Here is a 15788-nt window from a genome sequence, read left to right as displayed (position 1 = left end):
AGGGAGCCTCCGCAGGTATGACCCGTGCCCGCTTGCCAGGGATTCTGGATGCTGACGATCCCGGGCCAGGCCCCTGCCTGGGCATCTGTGCCACCCACGACGCGCGACATGCCGTACTGAAAAGCCATGGGCCGGAGCCCGCAGGTCCCTCTGTAAAGAGAAACTCCTTAGTGTCCTGCTGGATGGCTGGCGCCCCTACGGCTCACGGTCAGCCGTCTTCCCTCCCCACAAGGCGCTGCCTGGCCAGCAGGGCTGGGGAAGCCTGTGGGGCACGTGTGTGTCCACACCCTGCCTCTTTCTGCTTTAGCCCCGTAGGTGAGTACTGCCAACAGCCTGCGTGCTGGCAAGGAAATGAGCCTCCCACACTGGCTGCCCTCCAGCCAAGCCCACAAGGGCTTGCCCAAGCTCCCTCCCAGAGCCTCGGGCCACTTACCCACAGCTGTCCCATGTGCCGTATGCAGGACAGCACATGGCCAGCAGGATGAGGAGGAGGCGCAGCAAATCCATCCCTGCCAGTGACACGTGGCAGCTGCAAGGAGGAGGGCTTGTCACCGCCAGTGCAGCCGCCAACATACTGCCCCCCGAACTCACGTTGCCCAAGATGCCCTTGGCCCCGGGGGTGACGTCACAGAGTGGCTGGTTGCCACGGGGCTGGGCGTGGTGGCCTCTGCGGGGAGGGGGGGCAACAGGAGGGGTTCCAAGCAGGACGGGAGGCAGGAGCTGGCATCGCACAGCCCCCACAGAGCCCCGTGGAATACTCCCTTTGCGCGATGAGGGTGGGCCGGCCCCGTGGCAGGCAGCAGCGCCTGGCTCCCGGCTCTGCCTGCTATCAGCTCACAGGAAAAACCAAGCGTGGCGGCGCTACCTCTTTGCGAAGGTCACTGCCGCCCTGCTCTCGGCAGCCCTTTGCCACCTGCTCCTGCCCAATAAAGAGACACACAACAGAGAACGCAACCACTAGAGGCAGCAAGCGCCTGCTTGGCTCTTGAAGAGACACTCTTTTGATGGTCGTGGCAGGCAAGCAGTGACGGGCAAGCCAAATAAGCCAAGCCTAGCCCAGCAGTGCCAACCTTCCTGCACGCAGCACAGGGAAAGGCACACGCAGCACAGTCCTCACTGGCTATGTCAGCCACAGCAACGCCCTCTGGCAGGCTTCGTGTCCCTGCTCTCTCTGGGTTGGATTGTGGTTCTGGACCAACACTGAAGAGGGCAGCTGTGGCACCTGCTACGCACGGCCGAGGACATACAATCAGAACGCCAAAAAGGCGCCTTCGAAGTCCAATGCTGTAAAACAGACATTAGAATCCCCTGTCGCTGTTGAGAAAGTGGGAGGATTAGGCAGCACCGGGTGTTGGTCAATCGCTATTTGATTAACAGCCCTTAGATGTTGTACTACATGCTGCTCCTGGGCATGTGGCTTTGCAACAACCCCTGTTTTAGGCAATTATGACTTCTAGGCTCCAGTCCGAGCCAGGATTCCAACTTCATAGGATACTGGTTTTGTCTTAGCGGCTTCGCTCCCGGTTTCAATTCCACACTTGCTGGTGCTGCTGGGCTGAGCAACCCCCTGGCCCAAGGCAGCTGCTGCCGTGTGGACACAAGCTCTGCCACCTAGGAGGGTCCCAGTGTGCAGGGCTTTTCGGATGGCAGCAAGGCGGTCACAGGCCATGACGCTCAGAAGTAAAGACTCTGCACGGAGATAGTTCAAGCTGAAAATCATTCGGTAAATATGCAGACCTTGCAACTGGTGCTTCAGCACTTGTGTTTAACAGACTGACTAACAAGGACACTACGGTCTGCACGTGTCGATACCGATCGACTAGCTACGTTGTAAGCAAGAACTATGTTGTCTGCAAGATGTACGAGCCGGGAAGAGAACCAGTACAACCTGGCTCTGCGCTTGCTGGTGTGGACTCCTCAGCACTGCGCGCCAAAGGGAAAAGTACATCCTGAGGAAGGGTGCGAGCCTTCCTCCCAGAGAGCCCAGCCCAGGACCAGCAGGTGTCAATGCACCCGCGCCAGAGTGAGGAGGCTTATGATACTGAGTTCCTGGACCGAATGGTAATAACCCCCGCCTTTTCTTGGGAATTTTAATGAATATGTATGCTTCTGTGTAATAGGGATCTGCTTACTTAAGCCCTGGGTGTGCAAGTGAGGAGGAGCGATCCCCCTTGCAGCCGGAGCCCCGATAAACATACCTGCTTGATAACCCTCCTTGAGTTGTAGAGTTTGATTCCGCACGTCAGCACCAATCAAGAAGGCTACAAAGACCTGTGCAGCACATGCCGAGTAGGAGATGGCCCCGTGTCCTGGTTTCAGCTGGCATGGAGTTAACTTTCTTCTTCGTAGCTAGTGAAGTGCTGTGTTTTGGCTATGATGTGAGAACAATGTTGGTAGCCGCACTGATGTTTTCGGTTGTTGCTGCCTAGCGTTTCTGCTAAGTCAAGGCCTTTTTGGTTTCTTGGGCCTTGCCAGCCAGAGTGCTGGAGGGGCACAAGAGACTGGGCAGGGACACAGCCAGGTCAGCTGACCTGAACCAGCCACAGAGGTATTCCATCCCGTGGGACGTCATGCTTGGTATAGAAACTTGGAGGGTTAGCTGGTGGGGGGATTCTTGCTCAGGGACTGGCTGGGCATCGGTCAGCGGGTGGTGAGCAGTTGTACTGGGCATCATTTCCTTTTTTTCCTTCTCCCTTCCTTTTGATTTTACCCTTTTCCCCCACCTTTCCATCCTAATTGTTATTGTTGTTCTTCTTCTTGGTATTGTTACTGTTGTTCTTCACTCTTTCTTCTGTTTAAATTATTACATTGTTCTTATCTCAACCCTCCACTTTTACATTGCTTTCTGATTCTCCTCCCCACCCCTCCGGGGGGGGGGGAGTGCACAAGTGGCTGCGTGGCGTTTGGTTGCCGGTAGTGTTTGGTTGCCGGCCGGGGTTAAACCGCGACACAGGATGGAAATGAAGTCTGTGGCATATGTGGGGCTCGAAGGCAAGCTCCTTCCCCAAATCCTCAGTGCAACCCTTGGGTCTTTCCAGACGCGTCTGTCCTGGGTCACGAGAGTCCAGTTTCAAGGTCACTTGTGGCTCATCCACAAGCGCAGCGGGATCCCACCAGGAGCTGGCCAAAGACGTTCTGTGTTTCCAGCTCCTTTCCCCAAGCCCTCCAGCCCGTGATGACCTGTGTTCCCTTCCTCCAGTGCAGCCTCCCCCTCCTCCCTGAGCAGGCCCACTTTCAGCCCTTTGCAGGGACTCTTTCCCTTTGTGCCCGCCTTGTCTGCCTGCAGCCTGCCTCGCTTGGCAGGTGCCGGGCGTGGACGTCCTTGCCTCGCACAGGAGACTGACTTGAGCTGAAGCCTGGTTTGCTGTGAGCACCGAAACATTTTATTTCAAGCACGTGGTCAGCCTCATCAGGTGTGTGCGTCCCGAGGCACGGGCGCAGGGCAGAGCAGCCCTTTGACGCTGAGGTGGCCTTTGCATCGGCAGGCATTGCCCCAAAGGAAACGGTGGTGGCACACTGCAGCCTGCCCTGCGTGCCGTTTGTCCTGCTGCTCACACCGTTTTTCCCCTTAGGTACTGCAGGAGCTCCTGCAGCCGGCTAAAGAAGTCCAGCAGCTTCTGGACTGGAAATGGGCAGGAGCTGCCCGACTGCGCTGCTGTGGGCCTTGGCCTCGGAACGGGGCTTGACGTGGTGACAAAATGACTCCAAGCGCGTGCTGTTGGAGTAGCCCTCACTGCTGGGCGCAGGCCCATCTGTAGCAGGATCCAGTCGTAGAAGTGCTGAGTGGAGGTGTAGACTCCGGGCTGCCTGGCTCGGGCACAGCCTCTCCCCCAGCTGGTGACACCAACAAGCCAGAAGTAGTCTGCACTGCTGTCTTGGCACACGAGAGGCCCACCGCTGTCCCCCTGCAGAGGAGGAGAGAGGACAAAGGGGTGGTTGGGTGGCCACCGTCAGCACGGGGGTTGGCTCCTTCTCTCTGACGGCACCTGCCGGAGCTGTGTTCCCTGCAGAGCGAGGCTGTGTCGAGCGAGCCTTGCCTGGGAAGGGGTGGTGGGCTTGTAAGGTGGGGCTGGCTCTCCTCACTGCACGGTGATGGTGGGTGTGTGGAAGAGAGCTGTGGCAGGCTTGGGATGGGGAGCCGTGGGCTGCCAGGAACACTAGGAGGGCTTTCTGGGCAGAGTGCCATGCCTCTGGGACAAGAGGGGCACTGGGCAGGGGCCTGCCGATGGGGAAGGGGGTATAAGCCCCCCCGGCGGTGGGGACCTGAAGTGGGAGGGGCACTGGCCAGGCCAAGCACATGCCGGGCCATGTTGGCGTAGTTGCGTGTGGCGGGGCTGCCTGTGCTACGGGGCTTGGCTCGTAGCACGCTCCTACCTGGCAGGTGTCAATGCCGCCCTGCGGATAGCCAGCACAGACGTTGTGCGTGTGGATGGCCCCTCTGTACCACCGGCTGCTGTTACAGACGTTGACATCAATGAGGCGGACCTGGGCCTCCTGCAGCACATCCGTTGATCGTCCAGCTGCGAGCACAGGAAGGAATTAGCAAGCAGCAGCTCACTGGCACTTCTCCTCCCCTGCCTGGCGGAATCCCTTGCCTCGCCCGCGCTTGGCTTTGCATCCTGAGAGGCGTTATAGCGGCATTTGCCTTCCGCCTTGCTCTGGGGAAAGGGCTCAGGCCCATCTCTCAAGAGGCATACGTCCCCGCAGGCTGACTCGGGCTCTGGCCTCTGCTGTCAGGAAGCCCAAGCAATGGCCCCGAGCGTGCCAAGCTTGCGCTCGGCACACGAGTACTTCCGCGGTACTCACATCTTGCAGTCGTGGCACCCCAGCCGCTGATGTAGCAGTTTTTCAGCTGCGAGACTCTCAGCGAGGCATCGGGCACGCAGGCAAGCTGAACGTAGGCGTTGCACTGCACAGGCTGGTCCAGCTCCAGCAAGGCAATGTCGTTCCTCTGCGTGATGTTACTGTAGCCTTGGTGAAGGAGCAGCCGCTTGATGTTGCGCACCTGGGCCTCAGGGGCCCAGCTGAGTCAGCCGCGTGGCACCGATCACCACGCGCCACATGGTGATGTAGCTGGAAGGCAAATGGGGAGAGGACTCAGAGGGAGCACAGCCACGTGCTGCAGCAGCCCAGCCGTTGCCCCTGCCTTCCGCTTGACGAGGGAGAGAGGAGAGCAGCGCTCGGGGAGGGGTGTGACTGGCCTCGCGTGCCCTTAGGCTCAAGGAGCACCCAGGCCCTGGGGTGTCCTGCGAGGAAACGGGGCGGGAGTAGCCCGTGCTGCTGCGCACGGGGGCAAGCGCTAGTGTTGTGGGGGCTATGCGTGTTCCCGGTGGCGCCTTACCTGGCCTCGATGAAAGCAGTGGGCTGCTGTCAGGACCCACTGTGTGCTGATGAGGGAGCCTCCGCAGGTATGACCCGTGCCCGCTTTGCCAGGGATTCTGGATGCTGACGATCCAGGGCCAGGCCCCTGCCTGGGCATCTGTGCCACCCACTGACGCGCGACATGCCGTACTGAAAAGCCATGGGCCGGAGCCCGCAGGTCCCTCTGTAAAGAGAAACTCCTTAGTGTCCTGCTGGATGGCTGGCGCCCCTACGGCTCACGGTCAGCCGTCTTTCCCTCCCCACAAGGTGCTGCCTGGCCAGCAGGGCTGGGGAAGCCTGTGGGGCACGTGTGTGTCCACACCCCTGCCTCTTTCTGCTTTAGGCCCCGTAGGTGAGTACTGCCAACAGCCTGCGTGCTGGCAAGGAAATGAGCCTCCCACACTGGCTGCCCTCCAGCCAAGCCCACAAGGGCTTGCCCAAGCTCCCTCCCAGAGCCTCGGGGCCACTATACCCACAGCTGTCCCATGTGCCGTATGCAGGACAGCACATGGCCAGCAGGATGAGGAGGAGGCGCAGCAAATCCATCCCTGCCAGTGACACGTGGCAGCTGCAAGGAGGAGGGCTTGTCACCCCGCCCAGTGCAGCCGCCAACATACTGCCCCCCGAACTCACGTTGCCCAGGATGCCCCTTGGCCCCGGGGGTGATGTCACAGAGTGGCTGGTTGCCACGGGGCTGGGCGTGGTGGCCTCTGCGGGGAGGGGGGGGCAACAGGAGGGGTTCCAAGCAGGACGGGAGGCAGGAGCTGGGATCGCTCAGCCCCCCACAGAGCCCCGTGGAATACTCCCTTTGCGCGATGAGGGTGTGGCCGGCCCCGTGGCAGGCAGCAGCGCCTGGCTCCCGGCTCTGCCTGCTAACAGCTCACAGGAAAAACCAAGCGTGGCGGCGCTACCTTCTTTGCGAAGGTCACTGCCGCCCTGCTCTCGGCAGCCCTTTGCCACCTGCTCCTGCCCAATAAAGAGGACACACAACAGAGAACCGCAACCACTAGAGGCAGCAAGCGCCTGCTTGGCTCTTGAAGAGACACTCTTTTGATGGTCGTGGCAGGCAAGCAGTGACGGGCAAGCCAAATAAGCCAAGCCTAGCCCAGCAGTGCCAACCTTCCTGCACGCAGCACAGGGAAAGGCACACGCAGCACAGTCCTCACTGGCTATGTCAGCCACAGCAACGCCCTCTGGCAGGCTTCGTGTCCCTGCTCTCTCTGGGTTGGATTGTGGTTCTGGACCAACACTGAAGAGGGCAGCTGTGGCACCTGCTACGCACGGCCGAGGACATACAATCAGAACGCCAAAAAGGCGCCTTCGAAGTCCAATGCTGTAAAACAGACATTAGAATCCCCTGTCGCTGTTGAGAAAGTGGGAGGATTAGGCAGCACCGGGTGTTGGTCAATTCGCTATTTCATTAACAGCCCTTAGATGTTGTACTACATGCTGCTCCTGGGCATGTGGCTTTGCAACAACCCCTGTTTTAGGCAATTATGACTTCTAGGCTCCAGTCCGAGCCAGGATTCCAACTTCATAGGATACTGGTTTTGTCTTAGCGGCTTCGCTCCCGGTTTCAATTCCAACACTTGCTGGTGCTGCTGGGGCTGAGCAACCCCCTGGCCCAAGGCAGCTGCTGCCGTGTGGACACAAGCTCTGCCACCTAGGAGGGTCCCAGTGTGCAGGGGCTTTTCGGATGGCAGCAAGGCGGTCCACAGGCCATGACGCTCAGAAGTAAAGACTCTGCACGGAGATAGTTCAAGCTGAAAATCATTCGGTAAATATGCAGACCTTGCAACTGGTGCTTCAGCACTTGTGTTTAACAGACTGACTAACAAGGACACTACGGTCTGCACGTGTCGATACCGATCGACTAGCTACGTTGTAAGCAAGAACTATGTTGTCTGCAAGATGTACGAGCCGGGAAGAGAACCAGTACAACCTGGCTCTGCGCTTGCTGGTGTGGACTCCTCAGCACTGCGCGCCAAAGGGAAAAGTACATCCTGAGGAAGGGTGCGAGCCTTCCTCCCAGAGAGCCCCAGCCCAGGACCAGCAGGTGTCAATGCACCCGCGCCAGAGTGAGGAGGCTTATGATACTGAGTTCCTGGACCGAATGGTAATAACCCCGCCTTTTCTTGGGAATTTTAATGAATATGTATGCTTCTGTGTAATAGGGATCTGCTTACTTAAGCCCTGGGTGTGCAAGTGAGGAGGAGCGATCCCCCTTGCAGCCGGAGCCCCCCGATAAACATACCTGCTTGATAACCCTCCTTGAAATCAAGAAGGCTACAAAGACCTGTGCAGCACATGCCGAGTAGGAGATGGCCCCGTGTCCTGGTTTCAGCTGGCATGGAGTTAACTTTCTTCTTCGTAGCTAGTGAAGTGCTGTGTTTTGGCTATGATGTGAGAACAATGTTGGTAGCCGCACTGATGTTTTCGGTTGTTGCTGCCTAGCGTTTCTGCTAAGTCAAGGCCTTTTTGGTTTCTTGGGCCTTGCCAGCCAGAGTGCTGGAGGGGCACAAGAGACTGGGCAGGGACACAGCCAGGTCAGCTGACCTGAACCAGCCACAGAGGTATTCCATCCCGTGGGACGTCATGCTTGGTATAGAAACTTGGAGGGTTAGCTGGTGGGGGGATTCTTGCTCAGGGACTGGCTGGGCATCGGTCAGCGGGTGGTGAGCAGTTGTACTGGGCATCATTTCCTTTTTTTCCTTCTCCCTTCCTTTTGATTTTACCCTTTTCCCCCACCTTTCCATCCTAATTGTTATTGTTGTTCTTCTTCTTGGTATTGTTACTGTTGTTCTTCACTCTTTCTTCTGTTTAAATTATTACATTGTTCTTATCTCAACCCTCCACTTTTACATTGCTTTCTGATTCTCCTCCCCACCCCTCCGGGTGGGGGGGAGTGCGCAAGTGGCTGCGTGGCGTTTGGTTGCCGGTAGTGTTTGGTTGCCGGCCGGGGTTAAACCGCGACACAGGATGGAAATGAAGTCTGTGGCATATGTGGGGCTCGAAGGCAAGCTCCTTCCCCAAATCCTCAGTGCAACCCTTGGGTCTTTCCAGACGCGTCTGTCCTGGGTCACGAGAGTCCAGTTTCAAGGTCACTTGTGGCTCATCCACAAGCGCAGCGGGATCCCACCAGGAGCTGGCCAAAGACGTTCTGTGTTTCCAGCTCCTTTCCCCAAGCCCTCCAGCCCGTGATGACCTGTGTTCCCTTCCTCCAGTGCAGCCTCCCCCTCCTCCCTGAGCAGGCCCACTTTCAGCCCTTTGCAGGGACTCTTTCCCTTTGTGCCCGCCTTGTCTGCCTGCAGCCTGCCTCGCTTGGCAGGTGCCGGGCGTGGACGTCCTTGCCTCGCACAGGAGACTGACTTGAGCTGAAGCCTGGTTTGCTGTGAGCACCGAAACATTTTATTTCAAGCACGTGGTCAGCCTCATCAGGTGTGTGCGTCCCGAGGCACGGGCGCAGGGCAGAGCAGCCCTTTGACGCTGAGGTGGCCTATGCATCGGCAGGCATTGCCCCAAAGGAAACGGTGGTGGCACACTGCAGCCTGCCCTGCGTGCCGTTTGTCCTGCTGCTCACACCGTTTTTCCCCTTAGGTACTGCAGGAGCTCCTGCAGCCGGCTAAAGAAGTCCAGCAGCTTCTGGACTGGAAATGGGCAGGAGCCGCCCGACTGCGCTGCTGTGGGCCTTGGCCTCGGAACGGGGCTTGACGTGGTGACAAAATGACTCCAAGCGCGTGCTGTTGGAGTAGCCCTCACTGCTGGGCGCAGGCCCATCTGTAGCAGGATCCAGTCGTAGAAGTGCTGAGTGGAGGTGTAGACTCCGGGCTGCCTGGCTCGGGCACAGCCTCTCCCCCAGCTGGTGACCCCAACAAGCCAGAAGTAGTCTGCACTGCTGTCTTGGCACACGAGAGGCCCACCGCTGTCCCCCTGCAGAGGAGGAGAGAGGACAAAGGGGTTGTTGGGTGGCCACCGTCAGCACGGGGGTTGGCTCCTTCTCTCTGACGGCACCTGCCGGAGCTGTGTTCCCTGCAGAGCGAGGCTGTGTCGAGCGAGCCTTGCCTGGGAAGGGGTGGTGGGCTTGTAAGGTGGGGCTGGCTCTCCTCACTGCACGGTGATGGTGGGTGTGTGGAAGAGAGCTGTGGCAGGCTTGGGATGGGGAGCCGTGGGCTGCCAGGAACACTAGGAGGGCTTTCTGGGCAGAGTGCCATGCCTCTGGGACAAGAGGGGCACTGGGCAGGGGCCTGCCGATGGGGAAGGGGGTATAAGCCCCCCCGGCGGTGGGGACCTGAAGTGGGAGGGGCACTGGCCAGGCCAAGCACATGCCGGGCCATGTGGGCATAGTTGCGTGTGGCGGGGCTGCCTGTGCTACGGGGCTTGGCTCGTAGCACGCTCCTACCTGGCAGGTGTCAATGCCGCCCTGCGGATAGCCAGCACAGACGTTGTGCGTGTGGATGGCCCCTCTGTACCACCGGCTGCTGTTACAGACGTTGACATCAATGAGGCGGACCTGGGCCTCCTGCAGCACATCCGTTGATCGTCCAGCTGCGAGCACAGGAAGGAATTAGCAAGCAGCAGCTCACTGGCACTTCTCCTCCCCTGCCTGGCGGAATCCCTTGCCTCGCCCGCGCTTGGCTTTGCACCCTGAGAGGCGTTATAGCGGCATTTGCCTTCCGCCTTGCTCTGGGGAAAGGGCTCAGGCCCATCTCTCAAGAGGCATACGTCCCCGCAGGCTGACTCGGGCTCTGGCCTCTGCTGTCAGGAAGCCCAAGCAATGGCCCCGAGCGTGCCAAGCTTGCGCTCGGCACACGAGTACTTCCGCGGTACTCACATCTTGCAGTCGTGGCACCCCAGCCGCTGATGTAGCAGTTTTTCAGCTGCGAGACTCTCAGCGAGGCATCGGGCACGCAGGCAAGCTGAACGTAGGCGTTGCACTGCACAGGCTGGTCCAGCTCCAGCAAGGCAATGTCGTTCCTCTGCGTGATGTTACTGTAGCCTTGGTGAAGGAGCAGCCGCTTGATGTTGCGCACCTGGGCCTCAGGGCCCAGCTGAGTCAGCCGCGTGGCACCGATCACCACGCGCCACATGGTGATGTAGCTGGAAGGCAAATGGGGAGAGGACTCAGAGGGAGCACAGCCACGTGCTGCAGCAGCCCAGCCGTTGCCCTGCCTTCCGCTTGACGAGGGAGAGAGGAGAGCAGCGCTCGGGAGGGTGTGACTGGCCTCGCGTGCCTTAGGCTCAAGGAGCACCCAGGCCCTGGGTGTCCTGCGAGGAAACGGGGCGGGAGTAGCCCGTGCTGCTGCGCACGGGGCAAGCGCTAGTGTTGTGGGGCTATGCGTGTTCCCGGTGGCGCCTTACCTGGCCTCGATGAAGCAGTGGGCTGCTGTCAGGACCCACTGTGCGCTGATGAGGGAGCCTCCGCAGGTATGACCCGTGCCCGCTTGCCAGGGATTCTGGATGCTGACGATCCAGGGCCAGGCCCCTGCCTGGGCATCTGTGCCACCCACGACGCGCGACATGCCGTACTGAAAAGCCATGGGCCGGAGCCCGCAGGTCCCTCTGTAAAGAGAAACTCCTTAGTGTCCTGCTGGATGGCTGGCGCCCCTACGGCTCACGGTCAGCCGTCTTCCCTCCCCACAAGGCGCTGCCTGGCCAGCAGGGCTGGGGAAGCCTGTGGGGCACGTGTGTGTCCACACCCTGCCTCTTTCTGCTTTAGCCCCGTAGGCGAGTACTGCCAACAGCCTGCGTGCTGGCAAGGAAATGAGCCTCCCACACTGGCTGCCCTCCAGCCAAGCCCACAAGGGCTTGCCCAAGCTCCCTCCCAGAGCCTCGGGCCACTTACCCACAGCTGTCCCATGTGCCGTACGCAGGACAGCACATGGCCAGCAGGATGAGGAGGAGGCGCAGCAAATCCATCCCTGCCAGTGACACGTGGCAGCTGCAAGGAGGAGGGCTTGTCACCGCCAGTGCAGCCGCCAACATACTGCCCCCCGAACTCACGTTGCCCAGGATGCCCTTGGCCCCGGGGGTGATGTCACAGAGTGGCTGGTTGCCACGGGGCTGGGCGTGGTGGCCTCTGCGGGGAGGGGGGGCAACAGGAGGGGTTCCAAGCAGGACGGGAGGCAGGAGCTGGGATCGCACAGCCCCCACAGAGCCCCGTGGAATGCTCCCTTTGCGCGATGAGGGTGGGCAGGCCCCGTGGCAGGCAGCAGCGCCTGGCTCCCAGCTCTGCCTGCTAACAGCTCACAGGAAAAACCAAGCGTGGCGGCGCTACCTCTTTGCGAAGGTCACTGCCGCCCTGCTCTCGGCAGCCCTTTGCCACCTGCTCCTGCCCAATAAAGAGACACACAACAGAGAACGCAACCACTAGAGGCAGCACGCGCGTGCTTGGCTCTTGAAGAGACACTCTCTTGATGGTCGTGGCAGGCAAGCAGTGACGGGCAAGCCAAATAAGCCAAGCCTAGCCCAGCAGTGCCAACCTTCCTGCACGCAGCACAGGGAAAGGCACACGCAGCACAGTCCTCACTGGCTATGTCAGCCACAGCAACGCCCTCTGGCAGGCTTCGTGTCCCTGCTCTCTCTGGGTTGGATTGTGGTTCTGGACCAACACTGAAGAGGGCAGCTGTGGCACCTGCTACGCACGGCCGAGGACATACAATCAGAACGCCAAAAAGGCGCCTTCGAAGTCCAATGCTGTAAAACAGACATTAGAATCCCCTGTCGCTGTTAAGAAAGTGGGAGGATTAGGCAGCACCGGGTGTTGGTCAATCGCTATTTCATTAACAGCCCTTAGATGTTGTACTACATGCTGCTCCTGGGCATGTGGCTTTGCAACAACCCCTGTTTTAGGCAATTATGACTTCTAGGCTCCAGTCCGAGCCAGGATTCCAACTTCATAGGATACTGGTTTTGTCTTAGCGGCTTCGCTCCCGGTTTCAATTCCACACTTGCTGGTGCTGCTGGGCTGAGCAACCCCCTGGCCCAAGGCAGCTGCTGCCGTGTGGACACAAGCTCTGCCACCTAGGAGGGTCCCAGTGTGCAGGGCTTTTCGGATGGCAGCAAGGCGGTCACAGGCCATGACGCTCAGAAGTAAAGACTCTGCACGGAGATAGTTCAAGCTGAAAATCATTCGGTAAATATGCAGACCTTGCAACTGGTGCTTCAGCACTTGTGTTTAACAGACTGACTAACAAGGACACTACGGTCTGCACGTGTCGATACCGATCGACTAGCTACGTTGTAAGCAAGAACTATGTTGTCTGCAAGATGTACGAGCCGGGAAGAGAACCAGTACAACCTGGCTCTGCGCTTGCTGGTGTGGACTCCTCAGCACTGCGCGCCAAAGGGAAAAGTACATCCTGAGGAAGGGTGCGAGCCTTCCTCCCAGAGAGCCCAGCCCAGGACCAGCAGGTGTCAATGCACCCGCGCCAGAGTGAGGAGGCTTATGATACCGAGTTCCTGGACCGAATGGTAATAACCCCACCTTTTCTTGGGAATCTAATGAATATGTATGCTTCTGTGTAATAGGGATCTGCTTACTTAAGCCCTGGGTGTGCATGTGAGGAGGAGCGATCCCCCTTGCAGCCGGAGCCCCGATAAACATACCTGCTTGATAACCCTCCTTGAGATGTAGAGTTTGATTCCGCACGTCAGCACCAATCAAGAAGGCTACAAAGACCTGTGCAGCACATGCCGAGTAGGAGATGGCCCCGTGTCCTGGTTTCAGCTGGCATGGAGTTAACTTTCTTCTTCGTAGCTAGTGAAGTGCTGTGTTTTGGCTATGATGTGAGAACAATGTTGGTAGCCGCACTGATGTTTTCGGTTGTTGCTGCCTAGCGTTTCTGCTAAGTCAAGGCCTTTTTGGTTTCTTGGGCCTTGCCAGCCAGAGTGCTGGAGGGGCACAAGAGACTGGGAAGGGACACAGGCAGGTCAGCTGACCTGAACCAGCCACAGAGGTATTCCGTCCCGTGGGACGTCATGCTTGGTATAGAAACTTGGAGGGTTAGCTGGTGGGGGGATTCTTGCTCAGGGACTGGCTGGGCATCGGTCAGCGGGTGGTGAGCAGTTGTACTGGGCATCATTTCCTTTTTTTCCTTCTCCCTTCCTTTTGATTTTACCCTTTTCCCCCACCTTTCCATCCTAATCGCTATTGTTGTTGTTGTTATTCTTCTTCTTCTTGGTATTGTTACTGTTGTTCTTCACTCTTTCTTCTGTTTAAATTATTACATTGTTCTTATGTCAACCCTCCAGCTTTACATTGCTTTCTGATTCTCCTCCCCACCCCTCCGGGTGGGGGGGAGTGTGCAAGTGGCTGCGTGGCGTTTGGTTGCCGGTAGCGTTTGGTTGCCGGCCGGGGTTAAACCGCGACACAGGATGGAAATGAAGTCTGTGGCATATGTGGCAAAAACCCCAGATCCACTTATGGGACTTCATGCCATTTTCCTTCACGTCTACCAAAACAACACCAATTGCCATACCGTAGCAGAGTTTATGCTTCCCTTCCTAGGCCGTTTCTCCTAATCATCTGAGGTATACAAGGGCCACCAGTGATGACAAGAGTCTGTCCACTTTTTCTGTGTGAAAGGGTCACCCTCAATCTTGCTCCCGTGTCTTAATAGACACCCCGAAGGAGAACGCTGAAGAACCTCCACTCCAGTAGAATGTCCAGGTCCCATGCCACAACGTTTCAAAAGCTCATACATCCAATAGCTAAACAAAACCTGGCAAACAAAACTGAACAGAGGCAAAATCCAGCAAATAAAATCCAAGAGAGGTGCAGATTAGCAATAGCGAGTATCCGGGTTCTGCGCATCCCCGTCTATAGCATATGGATTACACAAGTTGCACTTCAAATAGCCCGGTGGGACTCTAACCCACAATGCGGTACGACATCTTTGTAAGCAGCCTCAGCATTTATGACCAATGTCGCCGTTATCCCAAAGAGCTGTCACGGAGACTCACCCGGCCAGGGAATCGCAGGGCCTCCCCACAAATACTCTGGCGTGTGCTTGGAGTCCTCACGATCCCTGTGGTCTGTCGAGGTTCTGGAAAGCGGGTCCCATCTGGGTCACCAGATTCTCTTCCCAACAATCATAAGTGGGAAAACTCTCCCAGGCAAAGGAGAGTTTGGAAAGCTGACAGCAGTTTAATGCTGCTCTGGGCGCATGGGGGATTTTTCCTCCTAACATGCACACCCGGTTCTCGAGGGTCCACATTATATACCAGGAAGTGTTTGCATATGCAGAGGACATTGCATCTACCTTGTCCTTTACATGGGGGGATTTCGGCTGTCAGGCCCGGTAGAGCTGAATGAGGGGGGCACCTGGGAGGCTGGTCCTATCCCAGCCTGAGGGATGTGGCAGCTGCTCTTCCCATGCTTCTCTTGCTGCATTCCAAAGAGCCAGAGACACAAAGGCACACAGACACTGGCACAATGCATGTGAAGGGCAAACCGGATTGACAGGAACAGGATTGCATGTCTACCAGTGAAACAGCAGCACACGTTTGCTCCTGAGATACAAAAGCACAGCGTGTTCACAGATGCCTCACATGACAGAATGGAAATGAAGTCTGTGGCATATGTGGGGCTCGAAGGCAAGCTCCTTCCCCAAATCCTCAGTGCAACCCTTGGGTCTTTCCAGACGCGTCTGTCCTGGGTCATGAGAGTCCAGTTTCAAGGTCACTTGTGGCTCATCCACAAGCGCAGCGGGATCCCACCAGGAGCTGGCCAAAGACGTTCTGTGTTTCCAGCTCCTTTCCCTAAGCCCTCCAGCCCGTGATGACCTGTGTTCCCTTCCTCCCCCAGTGCAGCCTCCCCCTCCTCCCTGAGCAGGCCCACTTTCAGCCCTTTGCAGGGACTCTTTCCCTTTGTGCCCGCCTTGTCTGCCTGCAGCCTGCCTCGCTTGGCAGGTGCCGGGCGTGGAAGTCCTTGCCTCGCACAGGAGACTGACTTGAGCTGAAGCCTGGTTTGCTGTGAGCACCGAAACATTTTATTTCAAGCACGTGGTCAGCCTCATCAGGTGTGTGCGTCCCGAGGCACGGGCGCAGGGCAGAGCAGCCCTTTGACGCTGAGGTGGCCTATGCATCGGCAGGCATTGCCCCAAAGGAAACGGTGGTGGCACACTGCAGCCTGCCCTGCGTGCCGTTTGTCCTGCTGCTCACACCGTTTTTCCCCTTAGGTACTGCAGGAGCTCCTGCAGCCGGCTAAAGAAGTCCAGCAGCTTCTGGACTGGAAATGGGCAGGAGCCGCCCGACTGCGCTGCTGTGGGCCTTGGCCTCGGAACGGGGCTTGACGTGGTGACAAAATGACTCCAAGCGCGTGCTGTTGGAGTACGTTAGGGTTAGGGTTAGGGTTTAGGCTTAGGAATAGGCTTAGGGTTAGGATCAGAGTTAGTTTTACTATTAGGGTTACGGTTAGGTTTAGTGTT

The 15788-nt window shown here is 58.0% G+C and overlaps 1 protein-coding gene and 1 pseudogene across 1 annotated transcript; both read right to left on the bottom strand.

Annotated features, from left to right (window-relative positions):
* Positions 1-3453: 3453 nt before the first annotated feature.
* LOC130145949 (acrosin-like) lies at positions 3454-7958 on the bottom strand (annotated as a pseudogene).
* A 950-nt stretch (positions 7959-8908) lies between these two features.
* LOC130145948 (acrosin-like) lies at positions 8909-12439 on the bottom strand. Its single transcript, XM_056331512.1, has 6 exons — positions 12266-12439; positions 11602-11689; positions 10720-10933; positions 10184-10458; positions 9761-9906; positions 8909-9291 (listed from the first exon to the last, which is right to left on the bottom strand). The coding sequence occupies exons 1-6, from the start codon at positions 12437-12439 to the stop codon at positions 8938-8940; spliced, it is 1251 nt and encodes a 416-aa protein (XP_056187487.1). The 3' UTR covers positions 8909-8937.
* Positions 12440-15788: the final 3349 nt, after the last annotated feature.

The sequence above is a fragment of the Falco biarmicus genome, chromosome 3 (assembly GCF_023638135.1).
Source record: "Falco biarmicus isolate bFalBia1 chromosome 3, bFalBia1.pri, whole genome shotgun sequence".
NCBI lineage: Eukaryota > Metazoa > Chordata > Aves > Falconiformes > Falconidae > Falco > Falco biarmicus.
Note: the sequence above shows the minus strand (reverse complement) of the source record. Positions and strands in the feature narration are given on the sequence as shown.

What these genes read in the sequence shown, in the direction of transcription:
- LOC130145948 (XM_056331512.1), bottom strand. Translation starts at nt 12,439, where the DNA reads ATGGCCTGTGACCGCCTTGCTGCCATCCGAAAAGCCCTGCACACTGGG. An exon ending in GACTGCAAGATGTGAGTACC is followed by an intron (nt 9,907 to 10,183) that starts GCGGAAGTACTC and finishes CTGTGCTCGCAG; the next exon opens with CTGGACGATCAACGGATGTG. An exon ending in GCGGCATTGACACCTGCCAG is followed by an intron (nt 9,292 to 9,760) that starts GTAGGAGCGTGC and finishes CCTCCTCTGCAG; the next exon opens with GGGGACAGCGGTGGGCCTCT.